This window comes from Anabas testudineus, chromosome 10, assembly GCF_900324465.2.
Source record: "Anabas testudineus chromosome 10, fAnaTes1.2, whole genome shotgun sequence".
Classification (NCBI taxonomy): domain Eukaryota; kingdom Metazoa; phylum Chordata; class Actinopteri; order Anabantiformes; family Anabantidae; genus Anabas; species Anabas testudineus.
The window spans coordinates 17,071,760-17,094,121 of record NC_046619.1 but is presented as its reverse complement, the minus strand read 5'-3'; the positions used below and the strand labels follow the sequence as shown (position 1 = coordinate 17,094,121).

The following is a 22,362-nucleotide window of genomic DNA, read 5'->3' as shown; positions in this document are numbered from 1 at the left end:
GTAACCTCCTTAAAGAAACTAAAATCTCTTTCCAGACAGAAGCAAAGTGTTGAAGCCCACAAATATTCATGCGGTTATGCCACAGATGGCAGCCTTTTCATACAGCCATAGCACTAAACTGAAGGCTTCAGTCCTGGTTTTAGAAATATTTCTGCTTTCCCCAAAGGGAGGCTCCCTCTACCACCTTGCTGGTGACCCTCAGCATCTGCCCCAGCCAAGAGCCGAGGGGAAAGCTCCCCAGAGACCCATGTTGGGTAACTCAGAGTTGTAACTGCCTATTAAAACAGGAAACTGACAAACCCTTGTAAACCAAAACTCATTAGTCATGTCCCAAGACACTGGCTCTGAGCTGTAACATTTTAATTAGTTGGTATCACTTAAGATCTATTGCTGCATCCTGTAGTATTCCTTGTTTGTTTGATTTTTTTGGTTTGTGCATCTTTTGTTTTGTTTGTTTTTAATCTATTTAGTGTGTGTCTACATGTGTTGTGCCTGCAGCAGATAAGTTGTCACTAAAATAAAAAGGGTTATTAAAGCTGAGTTAAACTGACTTGATGTAGTAACTGAGTAGTAATTTAATTTGTTTAAATTAATCTTCTTTGCGTGCCTTCATGCATAAATACAAGTATTTTCAAATCTAGTGCATCTGCTGTTTAAAATGTAGAATTTCCTCTTCTGTTTTTCTGTTTTGCTGAAGGGCATTCCTGCAAACTACTGACCAAGAACATGGGCATGCTTGTGATCAATGAAGACACGCTTGATGTGAGTATCCAGCTTTTACTTTTATACTACTTTTTTATTGACCTCTCTTCTTTAGCCCAACTAAAGTACATACATCACACCAGCATAAATAGATTCCTTAAAAATGATATTAAAAGTAACCTAATAGTAATTTCTTTCATTCTTGCATCATACAACTTTTTCAAAACAGCACAAATTCTGTATAATCTAATCCAGTGCACTATATATATCTAGATGTAGTTTGCACCTAATATCTATTTATTCACCAATGTGTGTAAATGCATGACAGTGTTATTTATTCCTAAATCCAAAGATATATTATTGTCAGAGGCCAAGAAAACTAATATTACATTAAATTATGATACACTTAAGTGAAATTGTTAGTTAGTAAACATTTAACTACCAACCTAAAATTGTACAGTGGTTAAAACAGACAAAACAAATTACAACAATTAAATACATCACTATAAATTAAATGTTCATATTTATGAATCTTGAGTGCAAAAATATGACATGAGGCCATTCTCATGTATAATCCCCTGATTTCCTTACCTGATCCATGTCCTGAAAATGAAGTTTTGAGAGCACAGGGAATCTTCCTCAGAGACAGACACTACACATCCCACATCTGTCTTCAACATCTTTAAGACACCCAGCAGAGAAGTCTGTTGACCCCCCGGCAGGAGAGCCTTGTCTGTTGTTTCTGAGATTGAAAAGGGCAAGTCCCAGTACCTCCAACAGGGCAGAGCTAAGCAGAGAAGGTTTAGTTTGTCCGGCAAGAAGTGTGGAAATAGTAAGCATAAGTGGATGAAGGAGGGGAAAGCAGCAGGGGGTGTTTGGGGGTGATGACGGACGGCCTTCACTCTGTCAGCTGGTCGTTAAGCGTGATAAATGGAGTTGAGGTAAAAATTTGGGGTCGGTGCATTCATAAAGCACACGGGCCGGTGCTTTGAAATGTCAGCCCCCATTCTCCTGTGGTTGAGCAGATGCTTACATAAGGCAGTTTGTTAAAACGCAAAGGAAGAACCCGCTGCACCAAGACTGAAGAGGCACAGTGAACACAGGGCCAGGCAGTAGGGCTGGTTATACTGAGTGCTCTCCTGCTGCGAACGAGAGTAATTGGAGCATGTCTTTCCTCTTTGCTGTGTTTAGAAATAGTTATCAAAGGGAGGACAAAGTTTTATACATCCCCTGTACTAAATCTTACTTGAACTGAAATTCCCCAAGTGAAACTCGGTCTCCAAGGTAGGGTTGGGTCATTTTGAACAGCTTTGTCTTCCAGTCAGTATATGTAATCATTTGGAGAGAACAGCAACAACTACATAGGGCTCATTATTTTCTTTTTTTCTGTATAGTTTTTCTTTGTTTTGATTATTAAAAAAGGCTGAAAACAATACACAAATCCTGGGGAAATTAGGTTGGAGCACACTCTACCTCCCTGCAGTTTAACCACAGATGCTGAGGTGATTCTCTGTGAGATTTGGAAGATTTATGTGTCCATACACTTCTCAGTAAGGTGGAACATCCCCTTTTTGGGTGCCTCATAGTCGAAGACAGATGATGACATTACACCCATACAAATGTACAGATTCCACATGATGAGTGTCACGTCCTATTGCATATATAATTCAAGGCCTATATCAACAATTGAGCTCAGTCTTTATGGGAAGATGTTGTTTCTGTCTGAATGCATGCCACATACCTATTCTTAAACCAAACACTAGCTAGTCACATAGGCTAAACTGGTCATTATAGCCATAACAAAGAGGCTTTAGGAAGAGACATGTAGCATTAGTGCTAAAATTCCTCAGTGGAAATTAGGGGGGAAATGACCACCCTACTTGAGGAAATTGTGCTTATCACAGTATGTGATTAATTGATTGCACCTCAAACACAATGGATTCTTTCTCATACTGTACAAATGATATACCAGCCTGTACATAGCCTGTCATTTGAAACTACTCTGTTAACTGAGATGCAGAGGATTTCATTTTTGGCACTGTAGTTGAATGTGAATATCACACCTATGCCTACTCTGACCTAGACACACACACACACACACACACACACACACACACACACACACACACACACACACACACACACACACACACACACATTTTGTGTCTGTCCACTGCTCACCATCTCATGCTGTTTTACAGACCCCATCAGGGATGGTTAAGTCCTTGCAGCTGCTTTGTGCTTGTATCCTCTTGCTCAGATTCTCTTCTCTGTTAATCCATCATCTCTTTCTGTGCGTGTCTCTCATTCTCCTTCTCACACTGTGTGAAATGTAAAGCCCCTTTCTCCAAATATTTCCTTTAAGCTGGGGTTTCAGAGTTTTGTTATGCCAAGCGAACGTTGCATAGTCCCCCTGGTACTATCTGACTGCTTGGGCATTTCTGACCTCGACACCAGGCCGGACCCCTCTGTTCCCGAGTCCTGTTAATGACCACTTTTTTTTTTTAATGATTACAGCTGTTTGAGCATCTGTTTGGCACATTAGGTTTTACACATAGCATCGTATTTGCTTATTTAAAGTCATTTACCATCCAGTTTCTCCTCTTTTATTTTTACTTAGATGGCTTTAAGTTGGTAAACAAAGTTTTCCTCTGTTTTCCTCTTTCCATCAGTGCATACTGATTTAAAAGAGTATGCACTGATTTAAAGGTTTATTCATACTACACCCTGATGTAAATGAAACTGAATGAAATATTAAAAACAAAATTTCCTTTTCCTTTTTTTTTTCTTTTTACTTATATTTGAATGATAATTTACTGTAATATACAGTGTTACACATCCGTGTCCCTCAGAAAATAATTAAATACAGAAATTGGTTTTATTTCCTAATGGCTTCACCACCTGTGGGAATTAATACAGTGGTGACCTCACTACAACATCCATGCAGTCCACATAATCCTCTTGTCAGGCTCATATTTATAGATTTTCTGCATCACTCATCATAGCTGTATATATTGTGTAAGCAAGAATTTGTCTATGTTATCACCTCATATTCAAGGTCTTAGTGTAATAAGCATGTTAAACAAAATAAATATTCAAAATATAAATGTATATTGGTATTTTGAGTAAGTAAGTAGTTACTCATTTATTTTACATTAATCTGATTTAGAAACTAGATCAGTATTAGGAGTCTAAGTAGAGATTAATGAACTTGAGTATTATGAGGACATACCCTTGTGTAGTCCTTTCATGTTGCCCTACAATGTAGTGAAGCAGTGGAGCAAATATTAGGATGTTGAACATGCAATAATAGATACAGAAAGAAAAACATTTTTTGTACATCCTGCTACAGCAAAACACTATAAATCATACAGTAACGTTATATTGTTATATTCCTTGGGTAGACTTGTTTTCAAAAATTTAAAAATAAGACATCCAAGGGTCTACCTTAAAATAAAACTTAAATAAAAACAAATCTCAATTTCTTTTACACACATTATTAATCTGTTATTTAAAGTTCTTATTGTGGACTTAATTAGGCTTTCCAGTACAATAAATGTTATTATTATATTTAATTGTATATTATTTTTGGATCTGTTAACAAGTTGACAAATGACTCTAAAATACAATGCATAAAAAACAAACCATCTTATATAACTTTACTGAGTTTTACATGAATTAATCATAATCAACTTGCACAATAGATGCTTGAAAATCAATCTGCTGCAGCAAAAAAGCCTAACATTATCTAATAACAGTGCAAATCTCCTCTAGCAACTCTAACACCACAGTAAAAGCTTGAAATTATAATGACTAATTACGCTAATTAAAGTTACATTTATGAAATGGTTTCCATCATACAGGGAACAAGGGAAACACTCAGCCACCACTGTGGAATGCTAGGAGATGCCATCTACAAGGAAAACGACTTTGCGCTCATTATTGACGGGAAGACGCTCAAATATGCCCTTACATTTGGGGTGCGACAGTACTTCCTGGACCTTGCCCTGTCCTGTAAAGCGGTCATATGTTGCAGGTAAGATTTACTCCTGACATAATAAAGTAAACTTAAGATAATTATTCAGTTAAGCAAAATGAAAGAATGAAGGCAGTGTTACTGTTACAAAGCTTCTGAATCATTTTGTGCATTTGCATAACTCAACAAAAAATACAAAGTAAATTGGTTAAAAACTTCCATTCAGTTTTCAGTTATCCACTTATATGCAGCACTTGAAAAAGAAGTTAAAAAAATATTTTATATTATATATACACACATAATTAATGAGAAATTAGTTGCTTGGTAATCAGATGTTTCTCAATGGTTCAGTATGTTTTTGCTTTAAATAAATTACTTGAATTAAATTAAAAGCTATATGGTTGAACTACAAAGTATAATCTCCTGGCCACAAACGTCATTGAGGATTTTTATGGCAGCTGTTTTGAAAGTGTGATCGCCATAAATTTAAAGTGCAGCTTTCAACATTATGAACGTACACTGTTGACCTGCCCAGGCCACATAAATAATTGGAAGTACTTAAGCACTCAAGCAACCGTGACGAGGTCTGGGACCAAAAATCAGCACCATGTTTTCAGAACAACAGCAAACCTTCAGGTACCACACGATGACTCTGTGCATTACATCAAACTTTTATTTATTTTTCCCTCACCTCTACCTGCCTTCGCCTTGTGTACCCTCTGTGGGCACTAAGAGACACTGGGAGATGAATGAGGCCTCTTAAACCACAGAGAGCATAAACATTAACCGTTTCACAGCTATAGACAGACATGGAGTTTACAGTGTAATCTCTGGAGACTGTCTGTACTGTACACTAACTCCATTTTAGTGCACAAAGAGGAAGGGCATGTGTGGGAGACTGCAGGCTCTGCTGTCACTGAGGGCATAAAGTCACGTTTGAAGTCTTGTAAAGGAAGACGTGTCAAAACCATCACCTAATAATTGGCTTTACTTAATGGAACTAGTATGTAAGTTCTTACAGGCGGGACAAATCTCTCACAAATGAGTAGTAGTCATGGTAGTAGTAGCTCCCAGTTCCCTATACAGTGCAGTCTTTGTTACTGGCAACTGTACTGTTGGTGCATTGCCAATATAACATTTTTACCACTTTGACATTTTCAGATTTTATTCTATAACAGCTTTACAAAGTAGATGTTTTGTTGACAAGTGGCTTTTAATAGGTGAAAAGAGATCATACAAAATGACCTAAACCTAATATAAAATATAAAATACATGTGTGTAAAAATATTAAACCTCTTTAACCAGACACAACTAAATCATCATTAGAGCAGCTGCATCTTGCAGGTCCAGGTGCTCCAAGTCTCTGACAGGCAGGTTGGGTCTTTGACACAATTTGGTTAAGAACTGACAGAGATCATTTCTCACTGGCCACTTTCCACCCTGTCGGTAGAAGGGCATTCAAAAAGAATGGTTTTCTGTGGAAATCCCCAGACCAATGTGCTACTATCCGGGCAGATCATCTTGAAAGACGTAGATGCAGACAAAAACCACAAAGTTGCAACTGACCATACCCATAGTGAAATGAGCCTGAGACATCAGATGGCCCAAGTTGGCTTTAGCAGGATGTTTCTTGCTGGACAGCACTGTTAATTTTGTCAACATCCTACTAGTACTGTGAGAGAGTACGACACTAGCTTATGAAGCTGTATCTCACTAGCTTACATAATTTTGGGGCTGAATCAAAAAGGAGGCCACGTTTGAGACAGTAGATACACAAAGAGATCACTGTGTGGCCTGTTTTGACACTGTGATCCATACGGGACAAGCACCCCAATGTGTGTTCAAAAATTTGTAAAAATTGACCTTTACATCTCATTGACCTTTTAATGGGTATTTCCTGTTTACCAGTGTCAAAAGGACAATAACTGTACTTGTATTCAGACTTGTTAGACAAAAAGTACATAAAGCAAGAAGGGCAGATCATCTGTATTGGTGCAATAGACACTACATTATACTTATACTATACACACAGGGTCACCTGACCTGTACTTGACCGTGAAGGCTTGACTCACTGAACCACTGTATTCCTAGTTAAGCAACAGAGACATGATCCCTCACTGGCTTCCCACCAGTAAACAATGGCAATTATGTGACCAGTGCCCAGTCAAATCAGAAGCACCACTACTGGGGATTAAATGGAGTCTCTGAAAGTGCTTTCTTCCGTTTCCCATCATTTTTGTAATTCTTAAAGAAATACTATGCGCAAAATGCTCCTGTGTTTATTTTTAGGGTGTTCACACAGCTTGGCACGACTGCCTGCATGCCTCAAGCTAATATTCTCCAAAGTTAAGGAAGAGCTTTAGGTTTTCAAAAGTGCTGATTGCAAGACTTTTCTCAGAACAACTGTTATTTTATGCAAACCCAAATTTTCTGTCTCATACCAGAAAAATAGGAAATAGTATATTGATTAAGACAGTTCATTCTTGAGAGATATGTATCTTATATCTGCTTTCCATAATAATGTATATCTAGCCTTGTCATTGTTCTGAATGCAGTTTTCTTAATTAATCGGACTTCACAATCATAACATTTATTTCAAGTTTCATTCAAGGCTCATTGTTTAATGTTCTTTTCTACTGCTGCCTCTTAGAGTATCTCCTCTTCAGAAGTCAGAGGTGGTGGAGATGGTGAAGAAACAGGTCAAGGTTATCACACTGGCCATTGGTGACGGCGCTAATGATGTGGGAATGATCCAGACAGCTCACGTTGGTGTGGGAATCTCTGGCAATGAGGGCCTGCAGGCAGCAAACTCCTCTGACTACTCTATTGCTCAGGTGAGAAGGAAGATTGTTATCTAAATTAAAATGCATAAATTATCACTTTCAAATGAACTTTTCAGAAATGTGTAACTTTGGCCACCTATTGCCATTCCATTTGATCCCAATGCACTTAAGTCTCAATTTGATTAATTTGCTGCTTAACTGTTAATGATATTTAGACTAGACCAACAAAAAAACTTGAGAGCTATGAAATTTAAAATTGACAACAGAATACTTAGTATTCTTAGTAGTCGCTTAATTATGTTAAGTAGTAGTTTGTACCCAGCATGAAGCTGTAATACTAAAATAACTTTCAGTAACTGTTTTCTTTTAGTTTTGTTTTTTAGCTTTGAAACTACTGGTTCATGCCTTCAGTTTGCCTGCTGTATACTGATACCTACGCCCATTTCTGTCTTTTATTCCTCAGATTCCCCAAACTGTCAGTCCTGTCATTATACTCTCAAGTGTAATTTGTGTTACTGATAGCTTGGCAAATTATTCAGAGTAACAAAAGATCTTATGTCTGCCAGGGAATCGGCTTATACTCTGAAGTAGTAACACCTGTAAAACAGACTTCTACTGATACGTATCTTTCAACATAACAATAAAGAAACAGATCCAGGCAAAATGCTCCTTAAATACATGTTTATCTCCTAGTAACCAACTTTTATAAAACTGTGCATCGATATGTGATACTTGTAAGCAACAAAAGCTATGGTGTTCCTGTTATATGGCTCTGTATTCACACAGCATGCTGGTCAGGACATCGTGTTTCTATTACAACCACTGGGCTTGAGAGTAAAGGAAACCATCAGTTGAGTAGAAGACAGTGCACTCTCTGTACTACAGTGTGTAATTACCATTCAAGAGACTGGGTTTGTCTTAAGTGCCCCCTTCAATCCAAATGACATATAGAAAGTGTATGTGTTTCAAAGACAGGTGGCCTCTTCTAATCCATTTAGGTTGTGTCCCAGCATCAAATTAAATTACACTTCCAGACTTCCAGTGGTGTTTTCCCTGTATTGGCGTAACGGTACATTAACTGTAATTTGCAGACTGCAAACTGAAATCAATCCAGGGAAGTTGAACTGTTTTTTGTGTTCCTGTACGCTGACTTATATTAATGTTCTGCAGCATCAGACAAGCTGCTTCCTGTTGTAGACGTATATGGCTAGTTTCTAAGATTTAATACTTGAAAGCACAAAGTTATCAGCAATTGGAGATTGAAGAGCCTTTGGGCCGAGGCACCTCTGCTGTCCATCTGTCATCAGCTCAGGTCTGCGTTAACTGATGTGTGATCTGACCATTCGAGGGGGTCAGACAAACTAGGGGGGCTGCCACTGTGCTTTGATTTCACTACAGAATACTGCAGTGCTACTGAAAGACGAGCAGACAGTCAAATAAACAGAGATATATTTGTGTAAGTTTAATTCTGTTCTACTGCACCTTTCTCCTGCTCTGATTTCAGACACATTTAAAAACTGAGGGCAAAAGGATGTGGTGTAAATTGTGTGCTTTGTTTCAGTACTAGCAGCTAAGATGAAACACTTGCCTCATAATGTTACTCCAATGTAATCACACTTATTAGCCAAAAATTGGACTGAAACTGTAAATGCACCACAGGCTCTAAATGGCAATGTGATTATAAAGCTATTTAACTATTATGCTGAGCCATTTGAGACCCCCATATTAACTCCTCCATTTTCAGAAACTCAAAGCTGGGTCTTACAATCTTTGACCAGAAATTTCTGGAATGTGTTAGTGAGAGCCACAGTAACTCATCAGTCCTTTAACTCTGCTGTGGGATGACAAAAGACTGCTGCTTGCTTTAATCTTGGAGTTCCTGTAACTGCTTTAGTGTTCTAGCACTGATCTCTGATTATGAGGAACCATTAAAGACTTGCTGTACACAGACCTCTGCTATTCATTCATCTTGTCGTTTTCCTCCATTTACTTCCCTCCCACACAGTTCAAATACTTGAAGAATCTGCTGCTCGTCCATGGGGCCTGGAATTACAACCGTGTAGCCAAGTGTATCCTGTACTGCTTCTACAAGAATATTGTCCTGTACATCATTGAGGTAACACGCACACAGTAGCTCTCGGGGCTCAGAGTCATGCATTGAATCAGATCTGAATGCAGAGCTTTAAGATCCTTCCACATGACATGATTATGTAAAGGCAAAGATTCCTTGTTAGAGTTTCCATGTTTGTATTTCTGTTGACTGGACCTTCACAGTACCTGCCAGTTTATGCAGCTTTTGCATGAATGGTTTGTGTTTTGAAATACCTGGACAGGACAGACACAAACACACACAAATTCAGTAATTAGGGGAAAACTGTACTGACGCCTAGGACAAGAAACTGTTTTTGGACCCCTAAAGTATTAATCCACACAGCTCATTTCAATAATTGTAATCTACAACCAATTTACATAGTGATTCTCCCTATTTCATTTTAATGCTCTAGCTCTATAATCTGTTGACAGCAGATACCTCCTAGCCTCCCAACTCTAACCCCCCCAGTATTCAATGGATGATGGTTAGGAAGGTTCACACATGTTGCTCTCTGCACCAGTCTCTTGATGTGTGGTGAGTTTGATAGCATTTGACAGATTCCAGACCCAGTACTGATTGCAGGTTCAGAACTATAACCAGGAATGACCAGACAGGTTAAGTGCTTCCTATCAGCAGCAGCTTTATCACTGAGAGTGCTCATACGGTTTGATCTACAGGCCATCCACTTGTCTGACAGAAGAGGCATCGTTGGCTTTGTATCTTGGCGCAAACTACTCAGAAACGTTTGATCACACTTTCCCACACAACATATCAGGAGAGAAAGTGCTGTGATATATGTAATGTACTTACCTTAATGCAGACAAAAGAACTAGTTGTGATATTTGAAAGCCAAATGTTAGTGGATTTCCTCACACTTTTTTGGCAGATTAAAAGCAAAAACAATATAAGTAAGGGCAAACATAAAGAAAGAGAAGGAAATTAAATTCTCCTACTCTACACTTGTGCTGCATGGGGGGGGGGGGCCCAACCCCATAGGGAGAAAATTATTTACACTCTCTCTCTTTCCTCTGTAAAAAAGGACAGGTTTGGACAGGTTCTGCGACATGCCACGTTTTTAAAATATCGTCACTACATAACGTGACATAGAAATATGATCACTTTAAAAATTTTCTTTTGTTCATCCTCTTTCTGTGACACTTGACCTCTGGTCCCTCTTTCATACTCATTCTACTTTATGTGCCATGGAGAATCAGTAGACTACCTTTTACATTCCAGCATGTCTGCTTCTGGCTTATTGTGACCTGACGTGAAAGAGGTCATAAGTGCAGTTATAGGCACTGCAACTGTTTGATCATGCTGTTCTTTTCCAGATCACGTAAAACACCAGTTTCTTATCCTAGTTAAAGATTTAATTAAATTTGAAAACTAATTAAATTTTCTGTTGACAGAAACATTACATACAACGTTTCACTTGCAACTGTACAGTATCCCCAGTTTTTTTCTTTTTCTGTTCTTAACCATGTGGGTTATTTTACTGTTTACAAAAGAGAGTTGGCAAAATGTCTAACATGTATGTTACATATATTCAATACTATACAAACTTATGTCTTTTAGTCTTGATTTTATTCTTTGCACTTCATGTGAATTTGAAATAGGCCTATATGCTACAGCTATATCAAAATGAAATTTCATATTTCCCACAATGTTGTTTATCCATTAATTCTTTGTCCTGCTGAAGCTCCTCTTTAAAACATACGAGGTTCTTTTTCAAAGCAGGTCTTTTCCTACAAGTGAAGCATAACATCTGTAGTTCTGTCTGCAGGGCGGGCTTCTTTCTAGCACAGCTTTTGTTGATCTCTGAAAACATAACTCCCCCTCCCCTGTGCTACACTCCTCCAGGGGATTGAAGCAGATAATAGGACATTTCTTCAGTGTTTGGCTGCTTTAATATTTCAAATGTCCCTGTTTTGTAAGACCTTGACATCTAACACAACAGCAACCCCAGGGTATGTCTAAAAGCAACATTTGTTGCACTAATAGGTTTACTTTTGTGCTTGCATGTTTTCCTTAGCTATCTTGTAGGGAGAGATTCAAGCATGTTGACGGGAATTTTAACTTATTGTTCACAGCACCACTGTCCTGTACAGTGTGTGTTACAATTTGAATGTCAGGACTGTCTCTTTTTTATGTCCTTCTCTCTCCAATGGACCTTTGGTTCCTTTTCTGCAGCTATTGTGGAATGAATGTGACTTAGTCTGAGAAGTTAGTCTTGGAACAGTTGTGTCATGATTTTCTGATGGTTAACTGTGAGCTAGAAATTAAGGTTGTCACACAGAGAGATGATTGACAGATAGCTGGAACTCTTTCACAGTGTTTCTTTTGCCTTTTTTTTTAATGCTGTCCATTATCACTGCGAACCATCAGAACAGTTCAAGCATGATCACACTTGAAGCATGACTTTCTATCTGATTTTAACTAAGCAATTATAATTACTGAAATATTTTAACAATATGACCCATTGCTTAACTTCAAGCAGAAATCATAACTTTGACGCTGTGAGAATTTCTGCTCTTATCCACTTAACAGCAGTAAAAAGGGCTGAATTCAGTCACATTCAAGTTAAAAGACCTTTTGCAAAAGAAGCCATAGCAACTCAATTCAAATGGACGATCCAGCTGGCCCCTCATGTTTGATTGACACATTGCCAGGGTGCTACAGAGGGGGCTGATAGACAAGTGGCATTTATGAGGCAATTACATGAAAGCCCATTCACCGCAGCTTAACGTAGTTAAAGAAGCTTCAGAGTTGCAGAGCAAAGCTTGCCGACTACTAACGCTCTGAAAGAAACCACAAAGGCCGCATCTGGCTTTGTGAGACAGCTTGTGTTTGAAACTCCACATATTTCTAGCATATTTATCGACTCTATTTTTGGTTCCTCTTTCTTTTCTCGTATTGTGTATGAATTTCATTAGCAATTCTGCAATGCCAAGTCTAATAGTATCAGGACTCGCATTGTGGGGACAATTGTCATGTCCCCCACCCCCACCGACTCCAGCCCATACCCACTTTGAGACATGGTCTGCAGTGTTGTCGAGCAACCTTGGAATTTGTGATTTTTGATTTGCTGATGAATATGCAAGAAGTCTTCTTATCAAGTAGTCGCTGCCCAATCCCCCTTTTTTCAGATCCCGTTTCCATCCATCCATGTTTTTCATGATGTGCAGTCGGGGAGAGAGGCCAGCCACGCCTCTCTGCTGAGTGCCACTCAATGGGCAGAAGAAAAGAGGAAGAAAAATCCTGCCTGGTACTTCCCCTAATGAGCAAATCAATGCATCTGTCCCTCAAGAGACAGGAGAGGGAAAAAGAGAGAAGCTATTGGAACCTAAAGGACAAGGCCAAAACACTCACATAGAGGCAGTTACCACATGCTTTGAATAGGAGCCTTTTTTAACTTAGCACAACAATATATCAGCCCAGAGCCTCTCATTGAGCAGAGCTGTAATTAATTCAGCAGTTTGACCTACCCGCTCGCCCTACGCTACCATTGCTTGAGCCACGCTAATGGGTGAGCCTGCCTCATGGCTTGGGCTTTTTCTACACATAACCCATAGCAACGGCGTGAATGTATTTCTCAGCAAGCCAAGACCAAACACCAAAAGCTTTCTTGAACTGCTGAACGGATGTACTGTACACTTTGATTATCATGGTTACACAGTCACATGGACAAATAATGTTTAAAATCACTGCACTCCAGGTATCAGTCAGTTGCCTTTTGCAGAAATGGGGAGAGAAAAAAAGATTTTTCCACTGTGAAAGATGTCTCAGAATTCTCTCCTTCTTTGTATTAGGCCATTCAGAGCACAGACGACATTTTGGCCTATACACCGTCTTCATTGTGAACAAACCATATTACATCCATGACCAATGCAGGAAGTACTGATAACAGTGGTACTGACTCATGTTAAAGACTCAAACATTAAACCATAAAAAATAGACATTGCAAAAGAACGTACAGAATTATGCATAAGTAGGTCCACACATAAGGGTAATTAGATCAAATAAAAAACAATAAACATCTGAACCATGGAACTGCGAGCTGTCATACATATATGAAATATTGAATACTTCATAAAAGATCTACAGTGTGACAATCAGTTCTTCATGCTTCTTTAGTTCATGTTCTTTGGGACTGTTTAATCTATGAATTCACTTTGACTTAACTTTTGATAATCCATTCTGCTAGCCCTTTTGCCCATATTCCCCAAATTCTTAGTTGTTAGGTATCAGTGCCAATGCTAAGAGCGCCAGTGTCCATCCCATGTGAATCGGAAAACAGGCCCCCTCATGTAAAAGAAACAACATCATGGTAGAGTGCCCCTGATAGATTGGAAGGGGACATATGTGATAGGTGGGTGTGGCAGAGAGGCGGGGGTGGAGGTGGAGAGTACACAGTTGCAGAGGTGGGTGGAGCCCTGAAAGAGGCTTTGTCCCTATCTGAGAATTTGTAGCAGTTCATGCCTTCATAATGAAGTTAAATGAAGCAAGGAAATGCTTGGTTGGGCTTGGCCAAAACACAGCATCCCTAATGTTCCCTTGACAGATATGGCATGAGCAATAGCCAGTTCTGGAAATGTCAAACTGAAAGAAGCTACTTCTGGTTGACTCTCAGTATACTTACAAGGCTTTCCAATAAATCTGCTTTACAACAACAAAAACTTGCTCGTAAACCAGATACTAGAAATATATCTGTTGCTCTGTTTGCATGTTGAAGTAATTCATTCAGACTAACTGGCTTCTGTCCTGATCTCAGAGGGTTTTTTTTTTTTTTTAGGATGAGTATGACTAATCAATATAAGGTGATAAGCCTCATCTCCACCCAGCACATGGTTTACGTTACCTCTGTCTCCCTTTCATGACACAGTATATCATGGTTCTGTCATTCTGAGTCCCACAGCCCTTACTCTGTCCCTATAACTAACTTAACTGTCACCCACATTTTTTCAGGTAGATCATGAACAGAATTTGTGGGCTTCATATATGTTTGTACCTAATCCTGTGGCGATCCTTTATTTAATTTAATTAAACTTTTTAAATTACTTTATTAATCCCCTTGGGGAAATTGTTGTTTAGACAGCTGCAGTAGATGATGGCGCTACTATGGCGTTTCAGTGTCTTGTCCAAGGACACCACAACGTGTAGCCAGGAGGAACAGGGAGTCAAACCACTGAGCCTGGGGTTTATGGATGACTGCTCCAACTGATCTACATGTTGCCCGAAAGGGTTAGGGTTAGGGGACAATTCCAGGGGACATATTTGAATGACAGAGGTGGCATTTAGAGGTCTTGGCTCTCCAACTTTTATTCACCTTTCTTTGACCTGTCTGATCCTTCTTTCTTTCCTGAAGTTTAAACCAGACCAAGTTAGATGTACATGGTCAGCACAACAGAAAAACACTAAGAGCACTGACAATTTCTTTTTCCAGAAATGACAAATGCATTGTGAGATGAACTACACAGTTTCATTATTTAAAGATACATTATCAGAAACTGTACTCTCTGTTATATCTGTCCACGTAACACATTGGATAATAGCTAATAGAAAGCATCTACAGAAAAGAGACAAATAGAAACACTACAAAAATATAATAGTATTTCAATCATAAATTATACACTACACAGATAAACTATATTACATATAGGTTATTTTTATAACATAAAAATGCTTTCTGTCTCTGTTTTTGCTGTTCTTAATCTTTCCTTGTGTAATTTTGTTTCCCTTAGATCTGGTTTGCTTTTGTCAATGGCTTCTCTGGTCAGATTCTGTTTGAACGCTGGTGCATCGGCTTGTACAACGTGGTGAGTGTTAATAAAATTTACTCTCAAAAGGGGCCTCTTTACTCCTTTAGCCCATCAGTCTCTGACACAAAACTGATTTGCCGTGGTGCCCCTAAACTGATTCCTTTACTGCGTGACTATGTCATCAACATCCTGAAAAAAATTCTCTTTTATTTATGACCTGTTGTCAAGTCAGCATTCCCTCTGTGCCCTAAACTATGAACTGAATGTGGAAGAACAACAGCTTGGCTTGCACTAAAGAGTATAATTAGCAAGCACGGCTAAGTTTGAATGATAAAAAGAATTGGAAAATTGGAGCTTAACTGAGCTAGCTGCTGATACAGGGAGTCCCACAGGGTTTTATAACGGGGCCAGTCCTAATGAACTCATATTTCATATCTGTCATGAATTAAGTAGAGGAGAAAAATGTGTGTCTACTGGTCTGATCTTTAATGCCATGTTGTAAAGCCCACAAGGAGTTGATATGTAACTTTAAACTGTTTATTAAAACCAACTCAATTCTATAAACAAGTATGAATGAGAGAAGTGTGAAGGAAAATGTCCCCACATTCCCAATCTGCCTCAAATCTAAGTAATTTATGGGAGGGAGAAACTGTCAAGTGAGATGGACATTTGTACAGCCCTGCCTCTTGCTTTCATTTCATAAGAAACCACCACCTCTACAAACCAGTGCTGCTTTGGGGGTGGGAATAGGGTCAGTCTTTCACTATGTCCCAAAGTGGAAGGAATTCCACCAGCTTGGTGGGAGTCTGTCGAAGGCACTGGGCTGAATCCGCCCCTCATGGAGATCTTCCTGGGCCAAGCTCTGAATAAGAAAGAAGCCCAGTGGAGCATGTCCTGTGACCCACTGGTCCTGCAGACTAAGGCCTGGAGACACCCACTCCAGATGGGCATGCAGGGAACCAACAGCAATTGACCTGCTGAGCCCCCCAGATACACAATACCATCCCGCCTCTCTCAGCAGCTGCTGTACAAAACATTACAACCAACAAAGTACACTTTAGTCAGATTTAAATACCTGCTTCTTAGTCAAGAGCTCTGCAGATGTTCGTTTATAGAAGGACTTTGCAATTGAACAGACTTGAAGCACAACTAATCAAAGCAGAACTGTCAATGGTTGGCAATGATGTAAAATAAACCATAAAGCTGTTTTTTCCCACACTAACGTAACATTTTGAGATGATAAAGACCCACATCTAACACAGGTTTGAAACAATTAGACGCTATATTTGCAAAGTGTATGTACTTTATTATTGTATAATTAGAGTTTTTTAAACAAGTTGAAATGTGAAGTGCAGCACTTGTGGTCACAAAAGACCACAATTTTTAAATATTTCACACTGCAGTCCATATCCAGTGTTTGGCAGCTGGAATAATCAAATGTGACAACTTCTAGAAGCTAGTGATAGGAATCTTTTTACATTGGATGTTTAGCCCTTTACATAAATTGATTGTTTGCGTTGGCTTCATTTGTTAGGACTGGGGCTTTAACGTTAAACAATATGAACAGATCTGATGTTATAATAATAATTAATAACTTAAATGTATTTTTTTCTCACCTAGATCTTCACTGCTCTGCCTCCTCTCACTCTGGGAATATTTGAGCGCTCATGTAGAAAAGAGAACATGTTGAAATATCCTGAACTCTACAAAACCTCCCAGAATGCCATGGGCTTTAATACCAAGGTAAACCTAGTCTCTGTTGTGCTCTTTATTTGCATATTTACCATTTCATTTCGAAATGACCATATATAAAAATACTAGTATATTACTTTTCATTACACTCACCTTGGTCTTTCGTTGTAGTTATATGTTTTTATGTTGATTACTTTCCTTTTTACTTGGTCTTTTATTATTAAAACACAACAAACACTCATTAAAATTCTATTTTCTAAAAATTTATTTGTGCTCCACCACAGGAATGAAAAGGTCAAATGCTCTAGCCCTTACAACCAATTAACATCACACTAATGACACGGGATGTTCCTGTCATGTTGTGGCAAGGGACTCATGCACCTCCTGTCTCAGTGATCCGGCAGCTGTAGTCAGGAGGTCTCCAGTTGTAGCCCATTTTAGCCTAATTTGACCTATTCTGTCTGGTTGCGGGGGCTGTCTGTTAGCTTTCCCCTGCTGGTAATAAAGACGTCTCCTCCTTTCTCCATGCTGAGCCAGAGACTCCTGGGCCCTCCTCACAGGCGTGGTGACCTGGTAAACACCACATGGAGGTGGATTAAAGACGGATTGGCCATGGCAGTCAGGGGCAGAGAAGGTCAGATGGTTTGGGGGAATCTCAGGAAGGAGGGAACTGAGAGAGTGTGCGGTCATTGTCTGACAGCATTTGTTGCGGAAAATTATGCAATTTGTTTAAGTGAGGGAGTCTGTTCTCAGAGTAAGGCTGTCAGATCACGCTTAACCCACAGCTTTTACTGAGCTACAACTTCTTACGTCTGTTAAAACTGAAATACAAGGTTTATTAGTCACCAGGGGACAGCCTGCCTAATTGATGTATCTAACATATCAAAATGAAACTCTGATTCCTTCAAAACAAAAATTAAAACTGTGCAATGATTGACAGAAAGTTTGATAAAGCTGAAGATTCCATCTTCTCAAATGAAATGAATTTGACAGTTTCTCTTTTTTGATAGAAAACTTCATATATTTCTGTTTCCAAATTTAAGTAGTGAAGTAATTTTAAAAATACAAAATTCTAATTAGAACAGTGTTTTTTGTTTGGCAATTTTTTGGCCATTTGATCTATAATAAAAATAATCTTTATTTTAAGCCTTGGCATGAATTGTTTTTCATCTGTTGTTATTGTGTTTATTACATTAATCACACTCTAGATTAGAGAGATAATTATCCTCTCAACTTTCAGATTCAATCGTCCAGATATTTAGTCGAATTTTGATGGATTTTCCCTTCATTAACTTCTTTTGAAGACTTCATTAAGTTCTTTATGCCAAAAAAGGGTCACAAAAGTATGCGTCTGATAGTTAGAAGCAAATGAACCTCAATTTTGTTTTGGCCACATTTTCCAAGACCCATAAATGATGACTTGGCCAGGTTAGCAGGTTGTTTTTGCTGGCTTGTCCACTCTTTTCCCGAGATATTTTCCTTGCAGCTGGCCTGAGGCGAGGCAAAAAATCCAGCAGGAATTTGGCCCCTCGAAGCCCGTCTTTCTGCACGCCCGGTTCTTTTGTACACAACAGATACTGTCTTTGTGAATTAAAGCTGTTTGTGTTGAGGTGAGAGAAGGGAGTGACCCAGGGTGTTGGAAACTCGAGGCGTTGCTTCGTCGCCTGTTCACTTTTAATCACATATTGCTGACACTTAAGTCACTATAATAAACCCTGTTCTCTTAACCTCTTATGTGGTTGTAGTAATTGCAGGAGTCTAGTATACGCTCTCCTTCTCTTAAATTTATTTATTTTTTTCCACTTTCTTCCATTCAGAATGAAATAGGCTTTGGGAATATTTGGCTCAATATTAATTACTGCTGTCATGCATTTCTCTTTGTTTTGGCAATTAGTCCCACAAAGGACTGAATCTTTACAGGACAAATCATGCATTCATTCAGAGGGAATCCTTAGCAACTTGCCAGGATACAAGGGAAATAAAGAGAGCAGGGTGTCTGTAGGGGTGAAAGGGAGGATCCTACTGTGATAAATGATTTTGAACATTTATTGATTTCATTAGTTTCATTATTGTGGAGGGGAAACCGAGGGCTGTTTGCTCCCCAACTGTGTTTGGGGTGGGGAAGTTAAGGAGGAGTCTGACAGAGAGCTGAGTCTGCCAGTGGGAGACTAATTGGCATAAATATGTTAGTGATAATTTAGGACACATTTGACCATAGAGACAGAGGAGTGGGGGATGCTTTCGGCCACCCCTCACTCAGTGTATTGGGTTTTGTGTACACAGTGGGAGGGTGAGGTAATCCTGAGTGGGGGGTGGCTGCTGTGGACCTCTGTTTGGTCAAAAGAAAAGGTGAGGAGGTTGTGCCACTAAGGCTAAGGTGTATTATAAAGGCTCTTAGTCTAGAATCCCGACTTGATTCACTTTTCTTTCTCATTGTCTGTCGTTTTCATGGCCCTTGACAAAGTATTTGGAATAACCACACGTTGTAAAGCAGTCTTACTAGCTGTTCTAAAATCTGTGAAATGTCCTAGTTGCTAAAAAGAGACTTTCTAAATAAAGCGAGTCAAGAACATATGATTATAAAAAGAGATTTAATTGTAAAATATAAAATGTTTCTGTTTTATTTTATCCTCCATCAGCCATTTGGTTTGATGAATTTTGAGTTCTTAGAGTTAGCACCAATGTCTGGGTCAGCACAGAGTAGGAAGAGGGAGTGCGAATGTGGAGCGTTTTTTGGCAGAATAGATTTCACGGCTGTTTCATGCTACATCGCCCATTAATGTTTGGTTTGGCTCTGGCATTGCATAATGTAAATTTGAAACAAGGTGGGTTTTGGAGTGGGAGTATTGATTTAAACGACTCATCCAAAGTCTGCATGCTTGCATACACAGACACACAGACTGTGGTCAACACTGCAATTTTCCAGGCCCTTAATAATTACCATGAAAACAGTTGAATCTCTGTCAGGCCTGTCAGTCTCCCTGTGTGTGTTTCTGGACTGATTTCTGCTTGTTTAATCTCTCCTGTCATTTATTTCTACACCAGTTAAAATTCTCACTTGAAAGGGCCGAAACCTAATGAAACGAAATGAAAGGAAACCCTCACGCTGGCAGCACATTTATTAACATTGTAAAATGTTCTTCTCGCCTATAGTTGAGGCGAGAATGTGTGTTTTGCAGTTTTTTTTTATACACACTACTGTTTTTTTTTTTTGTTTTGTTTTTTTTAATGATTCTGCTAAATACTGTGTGATCTGAAAAACTAAAAGTGAAACCCTGCACACTGACATTGTCCACTTGCCTTTCACTGCCTGAACACAAACTCAGCAGCCTCACTCTCCCCCATAACACACAGAGGATATACAGCGTGTCTGTCAGCGGGGTGGCCATTCAGCGAGGAGGCCCCGACAAAACCACCACTTAGCCTAGCGCTGGGCTGGCACAAAGAGCCCAGGTCAGGGGTCACTTGGAAGGCTGGAGCTCCCCACACCCTTTTCTCATGCTTTTTTTTTTTCTTTCTCCCACTCTCTCTCTTTCCCTCTCTCCTTGGAATCGCCTGCCGCCACCCACCCCCGCCCCGCCCCTCTCCTCCTTCCCTCCATCCTTTGCCCCTCTTATTTTTTGCAGGTCTTCTGGGCCCATTGTCTGAACGGCCTCTTCCACTCCGTCATCCTCTTCTGGTTCCCCCTCCAAGCCTTCCAGCATGGTAAGTAGCTCCCAGAGACTCATCCAAGGATCTCGGTGGACTTGGTGGATGAAGAGGGAGGATGGTCAAACACACATACTTTCTTTTAATTAGTTTTCTCTTCAACCATGCAGTCATGAATTGCAAACATGTGTGTGCTCCAACAAAGAGTGACCAAAATAACAAGCATATTTTCATGTTTTCACCAGTACATGTGTGCAGACAGTAATCTGCTGAAATGCTTTTACAAGAACCACCAACTTTCCAGGTGATAGCCCAATTTAGATAGTAGTGATAGTTTCAATTCTAATATTGACCATTTTTCATGTGCACTTACATTGAAATTCAACCTTTCTTCAGCTTTATTCATATAATTTCAGTTGGGCATGTTTGTGCACACTGATATGTGAGGTTTCTGTGTATTCGTGCAGAGAGAATAGGGATCTTTTTCAGCCGGTAAGTCTTGGCTGGCCGGAGCTGAGGACCACACAAGCTTGGGCCTGCTCTCCAAACAAAGGCGCCAAACTCCTTCATTCTGACTGACAGGCTGTCAGCAAAGCCTCAGTGCACACAAGACATGTGACCAGCCGGAAGTAAAGGGAAAGGGAGCCTCTCTTTCTTTCTTTACTGGCAATTGCACACTGCTGATATTTTTACTCTCAGCTCCAGCTCAAATCCACATAAGCATTTGCAGCAATATGTGTATAATTTACAGCCAAATCTTTTTATTTTATTAATTTAGGAAGTTCTTTTCACTTCTGTTTTCGGAAAGGTGTTCTTGAGAAGTTGGATTCCAACTTAATGGCAGAATAAATAACCATTTTGTCAGAAAAACATTCGTGTTGTTTCTGTTTCAGCAGTGAAAAGGGCAGATCTCTAAATTTCTGACCATGATTAATGCACACCAATCGTGCTGTCCAAGCTTACTGATGGATTCTCATAAAAATACTCTTTCCTAATAGTTGCGAAAGACAGAATTAACATTCCAGCATCTCTCAAAGGATAGTAATGGAAACAACATTTGACTGCGGTTTTCACGTTAAGTTCCCATGTCCACTTTTTTATCTGAATCTCTAACAGAGCGTTTTACACCAAAGTTCACACAGAGATGTTTTTAAAGTTATGTCCTGCTGTCTGGTTGTTTATTCTTTGGATCATCTAATGGAGGAAACCCAAGAGCTGAAATGAGACAGCTTTGGCCTTAAAAGCTCCTGTTGTTGATTCCCTTCACAGATACAGTTTTTGGCAACGGAAGAACTCCAGACTATCTCCTCCTAGGCAACATGGTTTACACAGTAAGTGCACCAATCTTCTTGACAGACACGGTTTGTGCTGTGGTAAATGTTCAGGTGTTTGAGCCAGGGGTTATCCAATTTCTGTGAATCAACATCAGTTATACTTACTTGTATTTTTTGCTTTGCCTGCTTGATACGTTCCAAATGTAAAACAATAATATGTACTTAAATTGAAAATACAGACACTTTACATGACCGATTTCAGTAGCAGAAAGGGACAATCTTAGTTTACGTCATTGTGATTTGTGTCTCCACAGTTTGTGGTCATCACGGTTTGTCTTAAAGCCGGCCTTGAGACCTCATCCTGGACTATGGTAAGTTGATGGCTCTCTCCTCTCTTGCTAAAGTTCTATTGTCTCTTTCCAACTCCTCCATTTTA

The 22,362-nt window shown here is 39.3% G+C and overlaps 1 protein-coding gene across 4 annotated transcripts in view; it reads left to right on the top strand.

The window, feature by feature from the left end:
- The window catches only part of atp8a1 (ATPase phospholipid transporting 8A1), an 87,293-nt gene that overhangs the window by 51,771 nt on the left and 13,160 nt on the right, over nucleotides 1-22,362 (top strand). For all 4 annotated transcript variants that reach the window (XM_026358053.1, XM_026358052.2, XM_026358050.1 and 1 more), the window contains 9 exons: nucleotides 698-762; nucleotides 4,566-4,738; nucleotides 7,329-7,512; nucleotides 9,467-9,577; nucleotides 15,295-15,369; nucleotides 16,933-17,055; nucleotides 20,631-20,709; nucleotides 21,922-21,983; nucleotides 22,241-22,297. In XM_026358053.1, coding sequence (XP_026213838.1) covers nucleotides 698-762; nucleotides 4,566-4,738; nucleotides 7,329-7,512; nucleotides 9,467-9,577; nucleotides 15,295-15,369; nucleotides 16,933-17,055; nucleotides 20,631-20,709; nucleotides 21,922-21,983; nucleotides 22,241-22,297 — 929 coding nt within the window. The remainder of the gene's footprint in view (nucleotides 1-697; nucleotides 763-4,565; nucleotides 4,739-7,328; nucleotides 7,513-9,466; nucleotides 9,578-15,294; nucleotides 15,370-16,932; nucleotides 17,056-20,630; nucleotides 20,710-21,921; nucleotides 21,984-22,240; nucleotides 22,298-22,362) is intronic.